The 15,472-nt window shown below is 45.2% G+C and overlaps 1 protein-coding gene across 1 annotated transcript in view; it reads left to right on the forward strand.

Moving 5' to 3' along the window:
• LOC146173909 (phospholipid-transporting ATPase ABCA3-like) overlaps positions 1-6,296 on the forward strand; it is a 62,854-nt gene extending 56,558 nt beyond the window's left edge. The window contains exons 17-18 of the mRNA XM_084585297.1: positions 272-485; positions 6,009-6,296. Coding sequence (XP_084441423.1) covers positions 272-485; positions 6,009-6,296 — 502 coding nt within the window. The remainder of the gene's footprint in view (positions 1-271; positions 486-6,008) is intronic.
• The last annotated feature ends 9,176 nt before the right edge of the window (positions 6,297-15,472 follow it).

Consider the following 15,472-nt stretch of genomic DNA (forward strand, 5'->3'; position numbering starts at 1 on the left):
CTCAAGGGTTCTGTGCGCGTGATAGTTGTATTTCAGCCGATTTTTCCTGTGTATTGCTTCGCAGTGATAATGCATATATCAGAGAAATATAAACTATATTAAGTTTTACACAATATTTTTCAAATAACATGCCCAAGGTTGAGAAGGAAATTGTATTCATATCGAGCGCAAGCCTAATACGTCATAAAAGTGTCTAATGGGGAACCTTAACTAATTCATCCCTGTCGCATCATGTCTTGTATAACTACTGCTAACTTACGGCCTGATGCAGCATGGACGAGTGCGAGTTTTCGTGCGACCGGCTGACCATCATGGTGAACGGCCAGATGATGTGCCTGGGCACACTGCAACACCTGCGAGAAAAATTTGGCCGCGGATACCGCCTGGAGTTCTTACTCAAACACGCTGCAATTGCCGACGCAGGCAGGTTTGAAGCGGCAGTAGAGAAGCAGTTCCCAGGCATCAAGCTCACGGAAGCACATGAGGTAAAGTTCGTACATTTCGTATAGTAGTAGTAGAAGCCTTTACTGAAGCGCAAAACTTGGGCGGTTAATACATTAATGGCCCGCTGGACGAGCAGGCGCTGTTCTTCTTCACCCTCAGCACCAAGCCAGCCCACCCAAGTCGAGATAGTACGGGAGAGGTTGGGAAAGAATCCCGATTGCAAAGCAACGGGACATGAAAATAGTGTGAAAGGTTTGGCATAAGGGGAAGGGCAGTTTAGGCATGATGGAGCACGACGGATTTTGTAGAGGTATAGCCGTGCAGGGGTTATGAGTGTATTCAGCTGTATCTTCCGAAGGATATGAGCTTCCCGAACGGAGAGATAAGGATGAGGGTCGGGGTAGAGCTTGCGTTCTAAGCGAGCAGCATTGTAATATTCGCTGATGGTGATGCGAAGAGACAGTCTCGACCCGTACTCCGAAGATCTTGGCCAGGGGATGAACGGTGCTATGAGTTTCAAGGGCGAGCTGGTTCACCAGCTCATTGCCGTCAATTCCCGAGTGTCCAGGGATCAATCGGAGGAAGACAGGGCAGGGCTGCAGCGCAAAAAGTGGAGCCGCGAGCTCAGTGGACAGATGATGCGTTCGACTTTTAGATTGAAAGGCACGGATAGCAGTCTAGGAGTCGGTGTATATAATATACTGAAGCACAGGTGGGAGATGATGGAAACGTTGAATGACATGAATGATAGAGAGGACTTCAAGCGAGATAATATCCGGAGGGTGGAGAAAAGGGCCGCTAGTGTGTGTTACAGGGGTAGATAGACGAGGAAGAAAGAGGACCTGACTTGCGGACCCGCGAGGAGCTATAGAAAAGGCATCCGTGTAAGCAACTCCATGGGTATATAAGGGCGGACTATGATGAGAGGCAGCGGCATGTCGGCGGCCAGAATGCAGGACCGGCGATATATTGGCTGGAAGATGAGGTATACGGAGGTTAGCGGCCTCCGGAGGGGAAGGAGCTGGCAGAGCAAAATACTGGAAGGGGAAATGTTAGCCTGGTTGAGAAGCCAGCGTCCATTAACTGTGCCGGAGAGGCGAGCTATCTGTCGGTCACGGTGAAGGAAATGGAGACTGCGAAGAGGATGAAAAAGCCCGGTGGTATAAAGCTTATTGGTGGAAGTGGTTATGGGAAGACAAAGAGCAGCTTTATAAAGGCCGTGATAGGCTGTTGCGAGCGTGTCTAACTGACTCTATATGAACGAAAGATATGGTATAAAGCAAAGGAATTTGTTAACAGCCAGCGTGTGAGCCAGTCAACAGGCGTGAGCTTCCCTCAGGCCAAAGGACCGTCTCACAATTCGGCGAAGTAAATGGGTGACAGACTGACAGGTAACCACAGACGCATGAAGAGCCCGGATATTTTTGGCACATGCAGAGGCACACCACGAACGCGACATTCGGAAACTTTGGGGACTGGGGAATTCGTGCATTCAAAATGGTTGCAAAAAGAGAAGCCGGTTTCTTATAAAAGCACTGTAGTGCTTATCGAGGTCTGATCCAGGCTTTTAAATTTGGTTTCAGGCTTAAAAGTACAAGGAAGTATTAATATCCAGAATTTCCGCCATTCAGAGAGGCAGGGATTAGGCAGCACTAGTCTGGTTTCTATTAACAATCTATTTTGCCTTTCGTGTCCATATGCCCGAAAGTAAGCAGCAAATTACGGGAAGCTTGAAGTGCAAACTAGAGCTCACATCTATGCCGCTGGTTCTTCAGGAACTGTTCGGGGTTTGATTTGGTTTATGCCGTTTAGCGTCCTAAAGCGACTCATGATAATAGAGATGCCGTAGTGAAGAGCTCTAGAACTCTCGACCAGTTGAATTTATTTAACGGCCAATGGCATCGCACAGCACAGGGACTCTTAACTCTTCGCTTCCATTGAAAAGCGGCCGCCGTGATTGGAATTTGATCGCGTATCCCCGGGCAGAAACTATTCAAAGCAGTGCCGGAAATGACATATGGGTTGATCAATATATTGAATGTTGAGCGTCCGCCAGACAAAATGTTTATTATCGGATGTGGAACGTTATGTCGCGTCACCTTTTCGTCACACGGTAATTTGCAAAGTCAATGACACGAATTAGTGAGATAAAGGCATCATCCCCTGATTAAATGTTCGACGATTTTAGAGTCTTTGAAGTTTGAGTCCAGACGGTTTGCTTTTAAGCCGTATGTTATTACTTCTTTAACAACCGTAGAAGTCCTAGCCATTGGAGAGGGTAGGACGAAAAATATACTTGCCTTCAGCAAGTTTGGAAACCTGTGAATGCATTACAAGCCACGCAGTATGGCTCAGGTGTAGACCCACTGGGCTCTAAAGTTTTGAAAAAGGGTGTACATACATACGAAGGAAGTAAGCCCACAGTCGGCGCGGTCAAGGAAAGCATTGCGGACTTTTTAAATATTTCGACTGTTAATTTCATTTTGTAGTATAATCATTTAAAGAGAAAGACAATTAAACAAAACTAAAAGGAAAACAACTCGCCGAAAGTGGGAACCGAACCCACGTCCTGCGAATATTGCGTCCGTTGCTCTTACCCACTGAGCTACATCGACGGCTGTCCAACCCTCTCCATTTTGTATAATAATGCTGCCTGTAACCGAACCTTAAACATTAGAGGGTCTCTTGTCTCTTAAGAAGACAATGGCGACTGCCTACTCTTCCTCTCCTATCATTCGCCTAACATTGTTTGCCCCTTATCAGCGTTTTTTGCAGCGCTACATATAATTACAATTGGTGTACAGGAAAGGAAATCTGCAGCATCTGTCACACTTTCCCAGGAAAGTGTGAGTTTGGGCAGTGCTGCACCGTTCCTGTCGCGGGAAGGCGGGAGAGGTGTTGAAGGGCGGCTGGGACTGGCAGGTCAACGCCGCTTGCGGCGGGAGCTAGCCTGCCACCGAATGTTTTTTTGTTGTAGGCCGTCATTGAACCCACCACCGCCTAGGCGGTGGACGACGGCTGTTAAGGCGCGCGTCTTCCTCTCTCTCTTCTTTTCCTCTTCATCTGAAGCGAAAAACTTCACTGAGCTATGTCTGGCGTGCATGCGATCACTTTTAGCCACAGGTGCGCATGCGCGAACTCGCCGAATGACGTGACTAGGAGAACCGCAGGGGTTTGAAACAAAAAGCTTCACTACTAGAGTCAGAGCCGAGCTTCGCGTATGCCGTGACATCACAGACAAGGCCAAATACGCAGCCCCCTCACTAAGCTATGCCGGTGTTGCCTAGCAACGCTTAGGAGGTGTGCGACTCCTCTTGATTGATCAAAGTGTTAAATTGGGCGTGTTGCTATATGTCTTGAGCAAATATATAACAGCGCAGAGACAAGCACGAGGCGATACGACAAGGACGGCGTTGATCAGCGCCGTCCTTGTTGTCTCGCCTCGTAAAATTGTCTCTTTGCGCTTTTGTATATTTGTTCCTCATTGAAAAAACATTGATCTGTTTATGTCTCTTAGCCCCGCCGGGGTGATGCAGCGGTAAGACGGCCGACTACTGTGCCGGAGCACCCGGGTTTCCAGACCCTCCCTTTACGGCGCGGTTCAGGTGTCCACAGAAACAAGTGTGACAGATACTGTGCCTTTCCCTGTGCTGTGCGTCCGTGTGCTGTGCGATGTCAGCGCACGTTAAAGATCCCCAGGTGGTCGAAATTACTCCGTAGCCCTCCACTACGGCTCCTCTTTCTCTCTTTCCTCTTTCACTCCCACCTTCTTCCCTTCCCTTACGGCGCGGTTGCGGTGTCCACAGCAAACAAGTGAGACAGTTACCACGCCTTTCCCTTTCTATAAAGAAATCAGTTTTAGGCAGCGGAGGTGGCTCAGCTACAGAGCCGCCAGTAGCAGGCCTTTGACTGTTCTTTTACTTCTTCCTTTTTTTAGAGCACAGCTCTTTGGCGTCCGTTCCTGGGTTTCGCGTCGGCGTCGGCGTCAGCGTCGTCGTCGGCCTCGTAACCAGCTCCGCCCCTCTTTCACCCCCCCCAGCGCTAGCAGCGACCGACTGATACCGCTGGATGCCGCTGACGCCGCTAGAGAGTCAAGATAACGTGACTGCATAGAACACCGTCGCCGCCATGCAGAAAGAGGAGGGGAGGGTCCCCCCCCCCTGTTCCTGTGTGGTGGATAGGGTGCTCTTCAGTTGCCGACGCGCCGGTTATTTCACGTAGGCCCCGGCACGTTGACGAATACGTGACCCCCTTTCCACGGCTAGACCTGGTTCTTGGCGCTGCGGAAGCGAGGGTATCATGTTGTTTGCGTCGGCATCGGCGGCGTTGTCCCTGAAACCAACTCCGCAGCTGGGGTTGACTCACTATCGGCGTCAGCAGCATCAGTCAGTCGCTGCTATCTCTTCCCTCCTCCCTTTTGCGTTGTCCGCTTGCTGCGCGCGCTTCTGCCCCCATCGTTTGCCGCTGGGTGTACACGCCGCCCCCTCCCCCCTCTTCCTGCGAGTCTCCGGTTGTCAAAACGCCGGCTCGAACTTAATTACTTTCTTCGCTCCTCCTCCAATGCAACCCCTGTGCGGTGGCAATCAGAGAGCCAGATCGGTGGCGGCGGATTTGCCTCAATCTATCGAAAAGGTGAAACAGCTTATTTGCTGCGCTCAAATTTCGCATTAGGAAGCAACGTAATCGTTGGTAATTTTTTTTTTTTGATTGATTATAGGAAGGGAAAGGCGCGGTAACTGTCTCACTTGTGTTCTGTGTACACCTCAACCGCGCCGTAAGGGAAAGAGGAAAGGTGGGAGTGAAAGTGGAAAGAGAGAAAGAGGAGCCGTAGTGGAGGCCTACGGAGTAATTTCGACCACCTGGAGATCTTTAACGTGCGTTGACATCGCACAGCCCGCGGTCGCCTCTTCGTTTCGCCTCCATCGAAACGCAGCAGACGAGGTCGGGTTCGAACCCGGGTGCTCCGGCACAGTAGTCGGGCGTCTTACCACTGCATATCGATGGAGGCGAAACGAAGAGGCACAGTACACGGACGCTTCTTCGTTTCGCCTCCATCGAAAAGCAGCCACCGAGGTCGGGTTCGAACCCGGGTAGGCTTTCGTCTAATCGCTTCTAGTGGTCCAAAGTGCCCCCTACAATTTTTCAAGACTACTTCAAATACTTCAAGTTCGTACCTAACTGTCACCTGCCAGTCGTATGCTTGTGAATTTGGCGGCTGTAATTCTTGAGACGCCCGACGCCGCTTATGGACTATGTTATTGGACTAGAGGTGCTAAACCACAGCTTTTAAAAAGCGATTAAAACGCGCTAGTATTCATTGCTACTGACGTGTAACCACTAACATATATCCCTGGTCAATATATTGTGGCACTTATAGTGCAAGTTATTCGCGGATTGCTATGGCTTGTAGCTGTACCTGTTAGGGTTTGTCTGAATGTATTTTTCTCAATGAAGCATTTTTTAATGTTTCAGTGGAGAATATTTGAGCATTTTAGATGAGGCAATATCCTTCTATGGCGTGCACAGTGCTTGCTATTTATGCTTGCTTATCTTTGCCACCGCAGAACGTGTTTTGCTACCACGTGGAACAGCGCATACCATGGAGCGTGCTGTTTTCCAAGCTGGTCCAGCTGCAGAAGGACTTTCAGCTCGAGCACGCCCTTGTCGGCGAGAACACGCTCGAGCAGATCTTCTTGTCTTTCGCGAAGATGAGTGGAGTGGCCGGTCGGCCGGACATGTTTCCGCCACAAAATGTCGTTCCGCCTCCAGTGAACGTACAGCCGCCACCATCAGTGCCCTCTTCTCCTTCTTCCATTGCTCAATCAACGGCTAAATCGGTCAAAAAGGCTTAAAGCGTACAGAGGAGAAAGCATCCTACGAATGTTGTTTCTATTGATATTCAATGTCATTGGCCGCAACTTTAAACCGTTAGTGGCCTTAACAACTATATCTGACACCTGTGTTGTTTAGTTTAGCAAGTACAAAATGCGATAATATAAATACAGGCGGAACATAATGCAAGAACCAAAGAGAAGAAAACAGGAGAAAGAAACGAACTGTTGCTATAGAACGCGGTTAAACGAGGGTATAAAAAACGATTCAAATTGTGAACATTTTTCCACGCGGTATCCCATAACTCACGTTTATATCTTTTATGTCGGCAGGTTTTGTACCGGGAATATCTAGAAATAACGAATCCTGCTGCTAAGCTCACGATCATCTAAAACACGTAGATCAACTCTCCGTTGACTGATACCAGTTTTAAGGGCAAGAAATTTATGCTTTTAAAAACTTTTGTAAAGATGGTTGCGTGCATGTATTGGACGGCAGGTTTTGTTCCGGGAATATCTAGAAATAACGAATCCTGCTGCTAAGCTCACGATCACCTAAAACACGCAGACCAACTCTCCGTTGACTGATACCAGTTTCGAGGGCAAGAAATTTATGCTTTTAAAAAACTTTTGTAAAGATGGTTGCGTGCATGTATTGGACGGCAGGTTTTGTTCCGGGAATATCTAGAAATAACGAATCCTGCTGCTAAGCTCACGATCACCTAAAACACGTAGACCAACTCTCCGTTGACTGGTACCAGGTGTTTGCGTTCATGTATTGCACATTGTCAATCAGATATAGCCGGTACGCTTACACTAGATAATTATAACGATTAGATAATTTATAACGGACGTGCACGTGAAATCACATTTTTGCGGTTACAATACTTAGAATGCAACTAAGAGCAAGTTAGTGAAATAAATTTATGACCTAGATTTCGTTCAAATTTCTCCAATATCGCAAAATATGTTTTGTGGATATACTGGTGAGGTAGTTTTTGCTGTTATGAAAATACATTGGATTTGGAACAACGATCTGAGTGTCAATGGGGGCTGCAGATATGCTTATCTTTATTGCCTTATATTGGCTTTGGAACAAAAATCTGTGTCTCACTGGGGTCTAAAGATACGCTGATCTTGGTGACCAGACGTTATGAGGCACCTCAGGTATGTTTTACTGGCTACGGGTGGTAGGCCTCTTTGATTGTAATGCGATGAATTAAAACTTTCTGTGCATCCAGTAGTGCTACACTTTTGTGTGCCACAAGGGTTCTTAATGGGTTTGCCATGTTAGTGGCTCGGAAAAATGCCACAAAGGTATGCAACCCGAGTTAGTGCCGAACAGAAGTTGGGACGTTCGTTCTAAAGGAAAAAAAGTAATGGAACGAGTTTCTCGTGAAAAAGCATTCCAAGTTCAGAAAAAACTGACTGCTGTGTCGAAAGGTGAGTCCGTTTTTTAAAGTCGTGAATTTTTACCTAATTCGAGTTTTCTTGATTTCGCTTAGGGGATTGAGGCATATTCGATCCAATATGACAATGACACTTATTGGCGATCATTTCTCACTAAATCAAGGAGCCAAAAACACCTTTGAAGCTGGGTGTCAATATAAGCCATGGTCCAAATTTTTGTTATAAAGACATTGTTGTGGAGACATGTTCGAAAGATGCGTCATTCAAATATATGTACAGATGGGAACATCGTGCATTCATATTGCCGGCATTTAAATCGATGCTTGCTATATGCGGAAGTCAATGTACGGCGGTGAAGAGCGTGTGCCAGAAGAAACTTTCACGCTAAAGAAAAATGACGCGTTTTCTGGCAAGCTGTTGGTAACCCGGTGATAGTGTGTACATTACAGCATATTGTCAGCAATGGGATTATTAAAACAGCTTATTGCTCGCACAAACAAGGCAGCGCTCAAATATTTAGACCCTGCCTTTTCTGGTCTCTACTCTGTGGCGATGCGGCTGACACTTTTCACATGGTCGTAGCATGCCAGCTAAATGCTTAACTTTACACCATATTGCTTTCCCCTACCCAAATGTCGGGGGGAGGGGGAGGAGGGCGGAAGGGCGCTGGCTGCCTGGACCTCCCGCTCAACGAGCACAGGAGAAGTGAGCTCAAGTGGCGGCCCAGACCAATGGGGTCCCGGAGTAAAGCACTCCACCTATTATTGTAAGGGGAGCAGCCCACTAGCCTCAGTTCACGGGTCGAGCCAACGTTTCGACAAGAGAGCACCACTGGCAGGGGTGTAAATACGCTTTTGCTTCCGAAGGGTGAGAGTGGGCGCAAATAAAGTAGGTCTAGCAGTGAACAATTGTTTTCAGCATTTGTTTCTATGCCTCGATGATCACGTGACACGAAAAAAAAAATCACCGGCACCAAAAAAACTACATTTGGTAGTAGATAGATTAGTCACCGCCCAAAGCGGGTTTGCTGCAGAAACACCTTTAATACAAAGGGACAGGCATTTTAAAGTGTCCTGATAAGGATAATATTTCCAGGGGAACAATTCTCAAAAGCTTTCCGAAATTGGGGGAAAAGGACAAAGAAACAGACAAAAAAAAAGTAGGAAGGGAAACATGCTTGGAGAAGTAAGTGCCGCTTGTGCTATTGCCTTGAGGGGATAGAGTGCACACGAGCTGTGAATAAGCTTTTCAATTACCGGTATATTGAACTGTTTTTCCCACTAATTATGTAGTTGGAATATAAGAGAATAGAACGTCCCATTAGAAATATTTATTCCATCTGATTCTAATGCCCTAAATTTATGAATTACATATGCCTATCTATATTTGCTGTCTCTCTTAGGTTTAAAGACGGGCTAGAGAATGTATAATTTAATTTCTTTAAACGTATGATCCTTCTGATTGAAATTCTGGGCAACTGCTTTCAGGATGTTTTTGCCAGTGTCTGCCCGATGGTTAACAACGTTTGATGTCGGGCAAATAAAGCATGATTTTATGTGAAGTGAAATCGCTTGCAGTACATTTAACCATGGTGTCCTTTTGTACATGAATTCACGTCTTACATCTCGGTCGAGAACAAGGATGTGGTTGTGTTGAATGATTGTTGAGTAATAAATGTACTTGAATATCTCCGAGGTTTGTGCTACTTTTGTATGTTACCCTCGGTGCCTCCGAAAACATTTATTTGGGCGTTCATTACGCGTCAGTGTGGAGTCATATTTCTGCAAAATATTGTTTGTGTTTGGAAGGGCATTAGATTATTTCGTTACAAAGGAAGGCTGGCGTTCAGTGTTGGACTTGGCTTGTTTTGTGAGCAAAACGTTGTAGTTTAAAGTGCTTGCTTTTTCGAGGACCATATTAAGGAATTTACCGGGATAGTTCCTCTCAATTGGTGTTGCTTTAAATGAATGTAATTTCAGGTAGTCGTTATCATCGCTACATATGATGCCAACTCTAAACGCCAGCATTCTTTTGCAAGTAAATATAATAATGCACTTCCAAAATAAAGAATATTCTGCGAAAGTACCACTCCATACAAAAGTGTATTGAATGTTGGAAACAATATTCTCGGAGGCACCAAGGGTGACATGCAAACGTAATTCAATCCTGAGAGATATGCATTATAAACTCGACCAAAAAGCATCCAACACAACCACAGTCTTGCTTCCGACCCAGATGTAAGACGTGTAGTTATTTACAAAAAGATAACGCAGTTAAAAGTACTGCAAACGATTTCTCTTCTCACATAACATCAGGCTTTAGTTGCACATCTTCAAACGTTGTCTAACTTCTAGAATGCTCCCTCTGGCATAACTAGTACATCGGAAAGACATAGCAGCCAATGAACATTCAGCTTAATAGTCATCGGGCAGGCACAGGCAAACACCTCCCGAAACAGTTTCCCAGCATTTCAATAAGAGAGGCCACAATTTAAAAGAAATTCAATTATACAATCATCGGTCCGTCTTTAATTCTGCGAGGGACAGAAAATATAGACAGGCATATACAGTCCAAAACGTTAGAACAATCACACGAGCAGGAATGAATATATATAAAGGAAGGTCAGAATCCCTTAAATATATTCTCAGTGAACCATACTTAATCGGGAAAACAATCTTATATAGCGTTAATTGAACAGTTTATTCACAGGACATGTACACTCCACTCCATACTCCGAACGGCTATTTGGTAAAAACATCCTGGGAAAAAAAGTCCGTGGAAATAATGGCCTCGGAAATACCGTCCACATAAAAAATTTACATATTTGCGAAGTAGGAAAAAACGTCCCTGAACGAGGACTGCTGTCTTTGCGCTATAGGACGTTGACAGCGTTTCGTCGTGGCGACCTAGAATGATGAATGGAGTATATTAGCTTCATTATAGCGGTTCCACCTGACGGCTTAGAGGTGACCCCGAACATCGAACTGAGGCGGACGTTTTCCCGGGTTGTATAAACCGGGCCCCTTTCTTCGGAGGCGCGTTTACCTACAACCTTATACTCTATCCCCCCTTCCCCCCTGAATAGCATAAGCTTCACGTGCTACGCCAAACACTTTCCCTTCCTACTGTAGTTAGCCATGGGACTTTTTTGTTGTTCACTGTCATGTTATTATTCTTTTTCTTTGTCCTACAGCACCCCCCCCCCCCTTTGCGGAAATCTTTTGAGAATTGTTCCCCTGCAGATATATTCCTTATCAAAACCCTTTAGAATGCATGTCCTTTTTGAAGAAACGTGTGCCTGCAGAGAACCTGCTTTACGTGCTGACTAATCATGCACCCCGCAGTGTAGTTTTTCCTGTGACTATGGCTTTTATTTCTTTTTCAGGCGAAGTGATTACTGGCTCTAGGCTTAGAAATACACACTGAAGAAACATTGTTTTATTTTCATTCCTTGACCTATTTTATTCTTACCCACCCTCCCCCTCCCCACTCCTTGACCTACTTTCCTCTCACCTATTCTCCCCCTTCGCAGCTTTTCTTCTTCGGAAGAAAAAGCGTATTTAAACTGCAGCCAGTGATGAACGCTCTACCCAGACAAAGACAAATACACTTGTCAAAACGTTGGCTCGACCTGCGAACGGCTATCCCCTTACCCTTGTTCATCGCTCTTTCATACTCCACATTTTCCTGTTTCTCTCATATCTCACCAGAAATGGTTTCTCTCGACTGAATTGAGATTCACAGAATTCAAATCGTGAAGTTTTTTTGCCTACTATAGGTTTCGTGTTTACAAAATTAGTTTGAAAGGCTTACATAGTCGTACTGTTGTACTCATACTTCTAGTTGTAGTGTTATGCCTTCATAGCCATTCTGCTAAACCTGCTGATAGCCTTACAAAAAACTTCTCACTATTGAACTGGAGCAAAAGTATCCAGACACTAGACGACTAACTGTAGTTCCAGACTGAATGTCGTTAGGGTCACTGTTATCACATCGTGAAGTTATCTTCAGTCACCTCGTTAGTGCTGTCGTAATATATTCCAGTAGAAGAAGCCAAATGCGGCGACTTACGTCGGATTCGTAGTGTGACATGATGCGAGAGCGAGGCTGTTTTTGTTTACAACTGATGCCATCACTTTATAATATTTTTCTCTGTTAATTCGCGCATGTCGAAAAGAAAACAATTATATGACAATCAAAAGTGCAACTTTGAAACTACACCCTAGAAAGACCTGCGTGTACTATCGCACGAAAATGTTTATTCGCTAGCACTTGTAACAGCATCCATCTTGTGTAGTCAATAACCTGTGGTCTGGGTCCGATGCTTGAAGGATCAAAAATGTCCGCTCAGTGCACCTCACAATGTGCTTGAAGCCTTGCTGCTGCACGCGGTGTCCACAATAATGAGTAAATTCCTACACTTATGGTGTAGGCTTAACTAGCATTCGCTGTCAAAATAGAATACGTTTTTCGTGGGAACATCAGGTATTCAATACAACTCATATCTGGGTGAAATAATTACCGAAATGAAGATTTATTTGGTTGGAGGGGTTTAACAGCCCAAAGCGACGGAGGCTATGAGAGACGCCGTAGTCGAGTGCTATGGAAATTTCGACCAACTGGGATTCTTTAACTTGCACTGACATCGCACAGCACACCTTGCCTTGGTCTTCTCCTCCATCCAAAAGTGGCCACCGAGGCCGGGGTTCGATCCCGCTTTCTTGGACAAAGTGGTCTAGCGTCGTAAACCCTGCGCCAGTCCAGTGAGGTTGCGGAAATTAAGAGTTCAAAGGACATGACAACACGAGGATTTCTGATGAGCAACTTGAGGATGCAATGATATGGTGGTCAGCAGCGAGGACAACTTTAAAGCACATTTAAAACCACTCTAAGAAACGTAGAGTCTTTGTCAAACGTATACAGCCCAAGAGGTTGGCTTCTAAGCACTGTAACGTGGCTGCTTGGAGCAATACTGTATTATGAATGTAACCTAGAGGAGAATGATGGCGATATTTGTCATCTATGAAATTTCGAGCGCTAGAGTTGCTTTACGAGCCTCGTTACTGGGCCTAGAACAAAAGTCCTTGACCTGTATACTTTTGACAAAGACTGTATATCTGCACTAAAGTGGATATTATCTGTTTTGAGCCCCATGCGCCTGTAACGTGTGTGTGCTAGAGCTACATCTGATAGAAGAAGCACTTGTGCACTCTTTTTGTACGCTTACTGTAGTTCAAAGACGCCTATTTTATTTACTGTTTATGGCGAGCCTTCGGGAGAATATAAAAGTTGTGTCTGCCCACGGTTACTTGCTGCTTATTAGCGCTTTCTTCTGTTCTCGTCTTGTGGGCTCTATATGGAAATATTTTTCTCTTCTGTAACAAGGCTATTGTAAAGAAGTTTTGGGAATATAAAGAAGCATGGTATTTTCGTTTGCTATTGGCATCTTGAAAACATCAATGCCACTTTCTGCAACATTGCTGCCTACTAAATATATTTCAGAATCATCTACAAAAATGTTTTAGCTATACAGCGAAGCGAGAAATTCCTAGATAAAAATATAACTGAGGGACGTCCAAGAACTACAAGTAATGTCCTTAATTTCGAACACCAGGGTGGTCGAGATGCGCAAGCTCCAAATATGGTTTGCAGAATTGAACATGTTGTTTTAACATTTCTTTTGCGTCATGGTTGCTGGACTGTCATTATTTACCTCTACTTATCATTTTCTTGAGTGTCATACCTTTTTAGAATATACATGTAAAGAGCAACACAAGTGCTGAAGGAATTATTATGGTACCATATTTAAACCTCTTTATGTTACATTATGTGATGTTTTTAATTCCTAATAGCCCTGAACCAGTCGTGAACAAAGCCACGAGGTGACGGCATGACAACGGTAACACTATTCAATTACCTTCACCGTAAATAATTGCTGTAGGTTGCGTTCAGACACCTCTCGGTAACAATCGCCATTTAACCCGCTGAGAGGCAACCAATGACGAGAAACAAGTTGCGGGCCCTACCGTTGAGGAAACGGAATTACGGGCTACGATCACAGTGGTGGTCTTACCATTTTTAAAATATTCCCGCTAGCTGTCGCCAGGTGACGCTGCTCAGGGTACCCTATCGTTGAGAGAACGGAATCACGCGATCGTAGCGAAGTGAACGATTTTGTACTATTTGTTCATGCTCCCTGTGGCGAGAAGCAGTTTTATCATTACCTTTGTCGCGTATGATGTGCTGAGATCCATCTATAATGATTACAGGTACTCGATTCCGTTTTCACAATATTCCGGGCTGCTCTGGTCCCGCTTTGCGTCTTGTCTAGGTGCTTTTTCGCCCACTTTAAGCTTACCGCTGAAGAGGGCAATTGGAACTCGCCATTCAACGACCGCCAGCACGCTTGCTGTTATCGCCGGCGTCAAATAAGGTCAGCAACAAGCAGTTCGTTTTGAGTACATCCATACTTAATTTGTTGTAATCTGCCTTGTCACCACCCCGTAACAATACGGGACGCTTTTTCTCTATCAAAATCCGCTAGGGAAGACGAGGATAAATACAGAAAATTGCTGCTGTTTGCTCTATATATTCCTTCTTGCCTGCTTCGCGAGAGTAACGGAGAGGAGGAGGAGTACCTCTTATATGCGAGATAGGAATAAAAGCAGGCATCATAGCGATTTTAACAGAACAGAGCTGGAAGCTTGAATAACTGAAGACATACATGTTATGCTTGTCTCTAGGCACTGTTCATTATGTAAAGGTGCTATGTCAAAACAGTGGCCAAATACAATTACCGATTGCTGGAATACCTTTGCACGATTTTGTTCTGTTTTCAGATGTTGAACACCTTCGCCTACTTTCTATGTGGAAGGCACAGGTATTTGAATTGCAAAAACGTTTACGCACTAAATGGGCATAATACTAGATGGCTTCGCGTCCGCGCCTTTCGGCGACCTTGTGAGCCCGGGAATGCGTCAACGGGTACAAACTGGCCACTATAGCCTCCCACCACCCTAGGCAAGAGACTGGTAGCAGGTCCGCCCGTGGCGGCGCTTCTTTGAAGGTGGATAAAGTGCAATCATATCCGACTATCTGCCTCATTATTTGCAATTTTGATTGTATTTTTTTGCGTCCTAGTTTCGACGAGCTAAAGAATGCTCGAGTCTGGAGCCGAAGCCGTATTATCTCCTTCATTTTATCGAGCTTCTTTTCTGGGTGCGGATACATCCCAATTCGTCACACTGTCGCTTTTTGTACTTCTGCAAAGATACGACGTCCCTGACGTGAAATTGGAGGGCTGAGCTTGGATCACTGCTCGGCCGACATAACATCGCATTATACTGTGGTCCAATTCCTATCTCCTGTTCACAGACTATGCCGGCACTCTTATTAGTTTCACCAGTCATTGGTTCCAGTCATGACGTGTTTAGAATTCTTTTTGTCTCTTAAAATGCCTAAGGCGGCTTTGTAGCCATTAATTATGGTGACTGCTGTGACTTGGGTGCAGCAAATGTTGAAACTACTAAAGGAATGGGATGATCCCAGTTAGGCGACATCGTCATCATCATCATTAGCCTGACTATATTAACTGCAGGGCGAAGGCCTCTCCCATATTTTTCTAAATTACCCTAATCACAATGTGCATATTTTGCGTTTTTACTGCAAGCATGTTTTCTACCGCACTTTTCTCCACAGCAATAAAAAAAATGTCCACGGGTCAAAGCAACTGCATAAAATGGTACGCAGGCGTACGGATAACGGTGATCACCGTAGGAAACGCAATT

This window comes from Amblyomma maculatum, chromosome 11 (assembly GCF_055883805.1).
Source record: "Amblyomma maculatum isolate TAMU_Amacu chromosome 11, ASM5588380v1, whole genome shotgun sequence".
NCBI classification, from domain to species: domain Eukaryota; kingdom Metazoa; phylum Arthropoda; class Arachnida; order Ixodida; family Ixodidae; genus Amblyomma; species Amblyomma maculatum.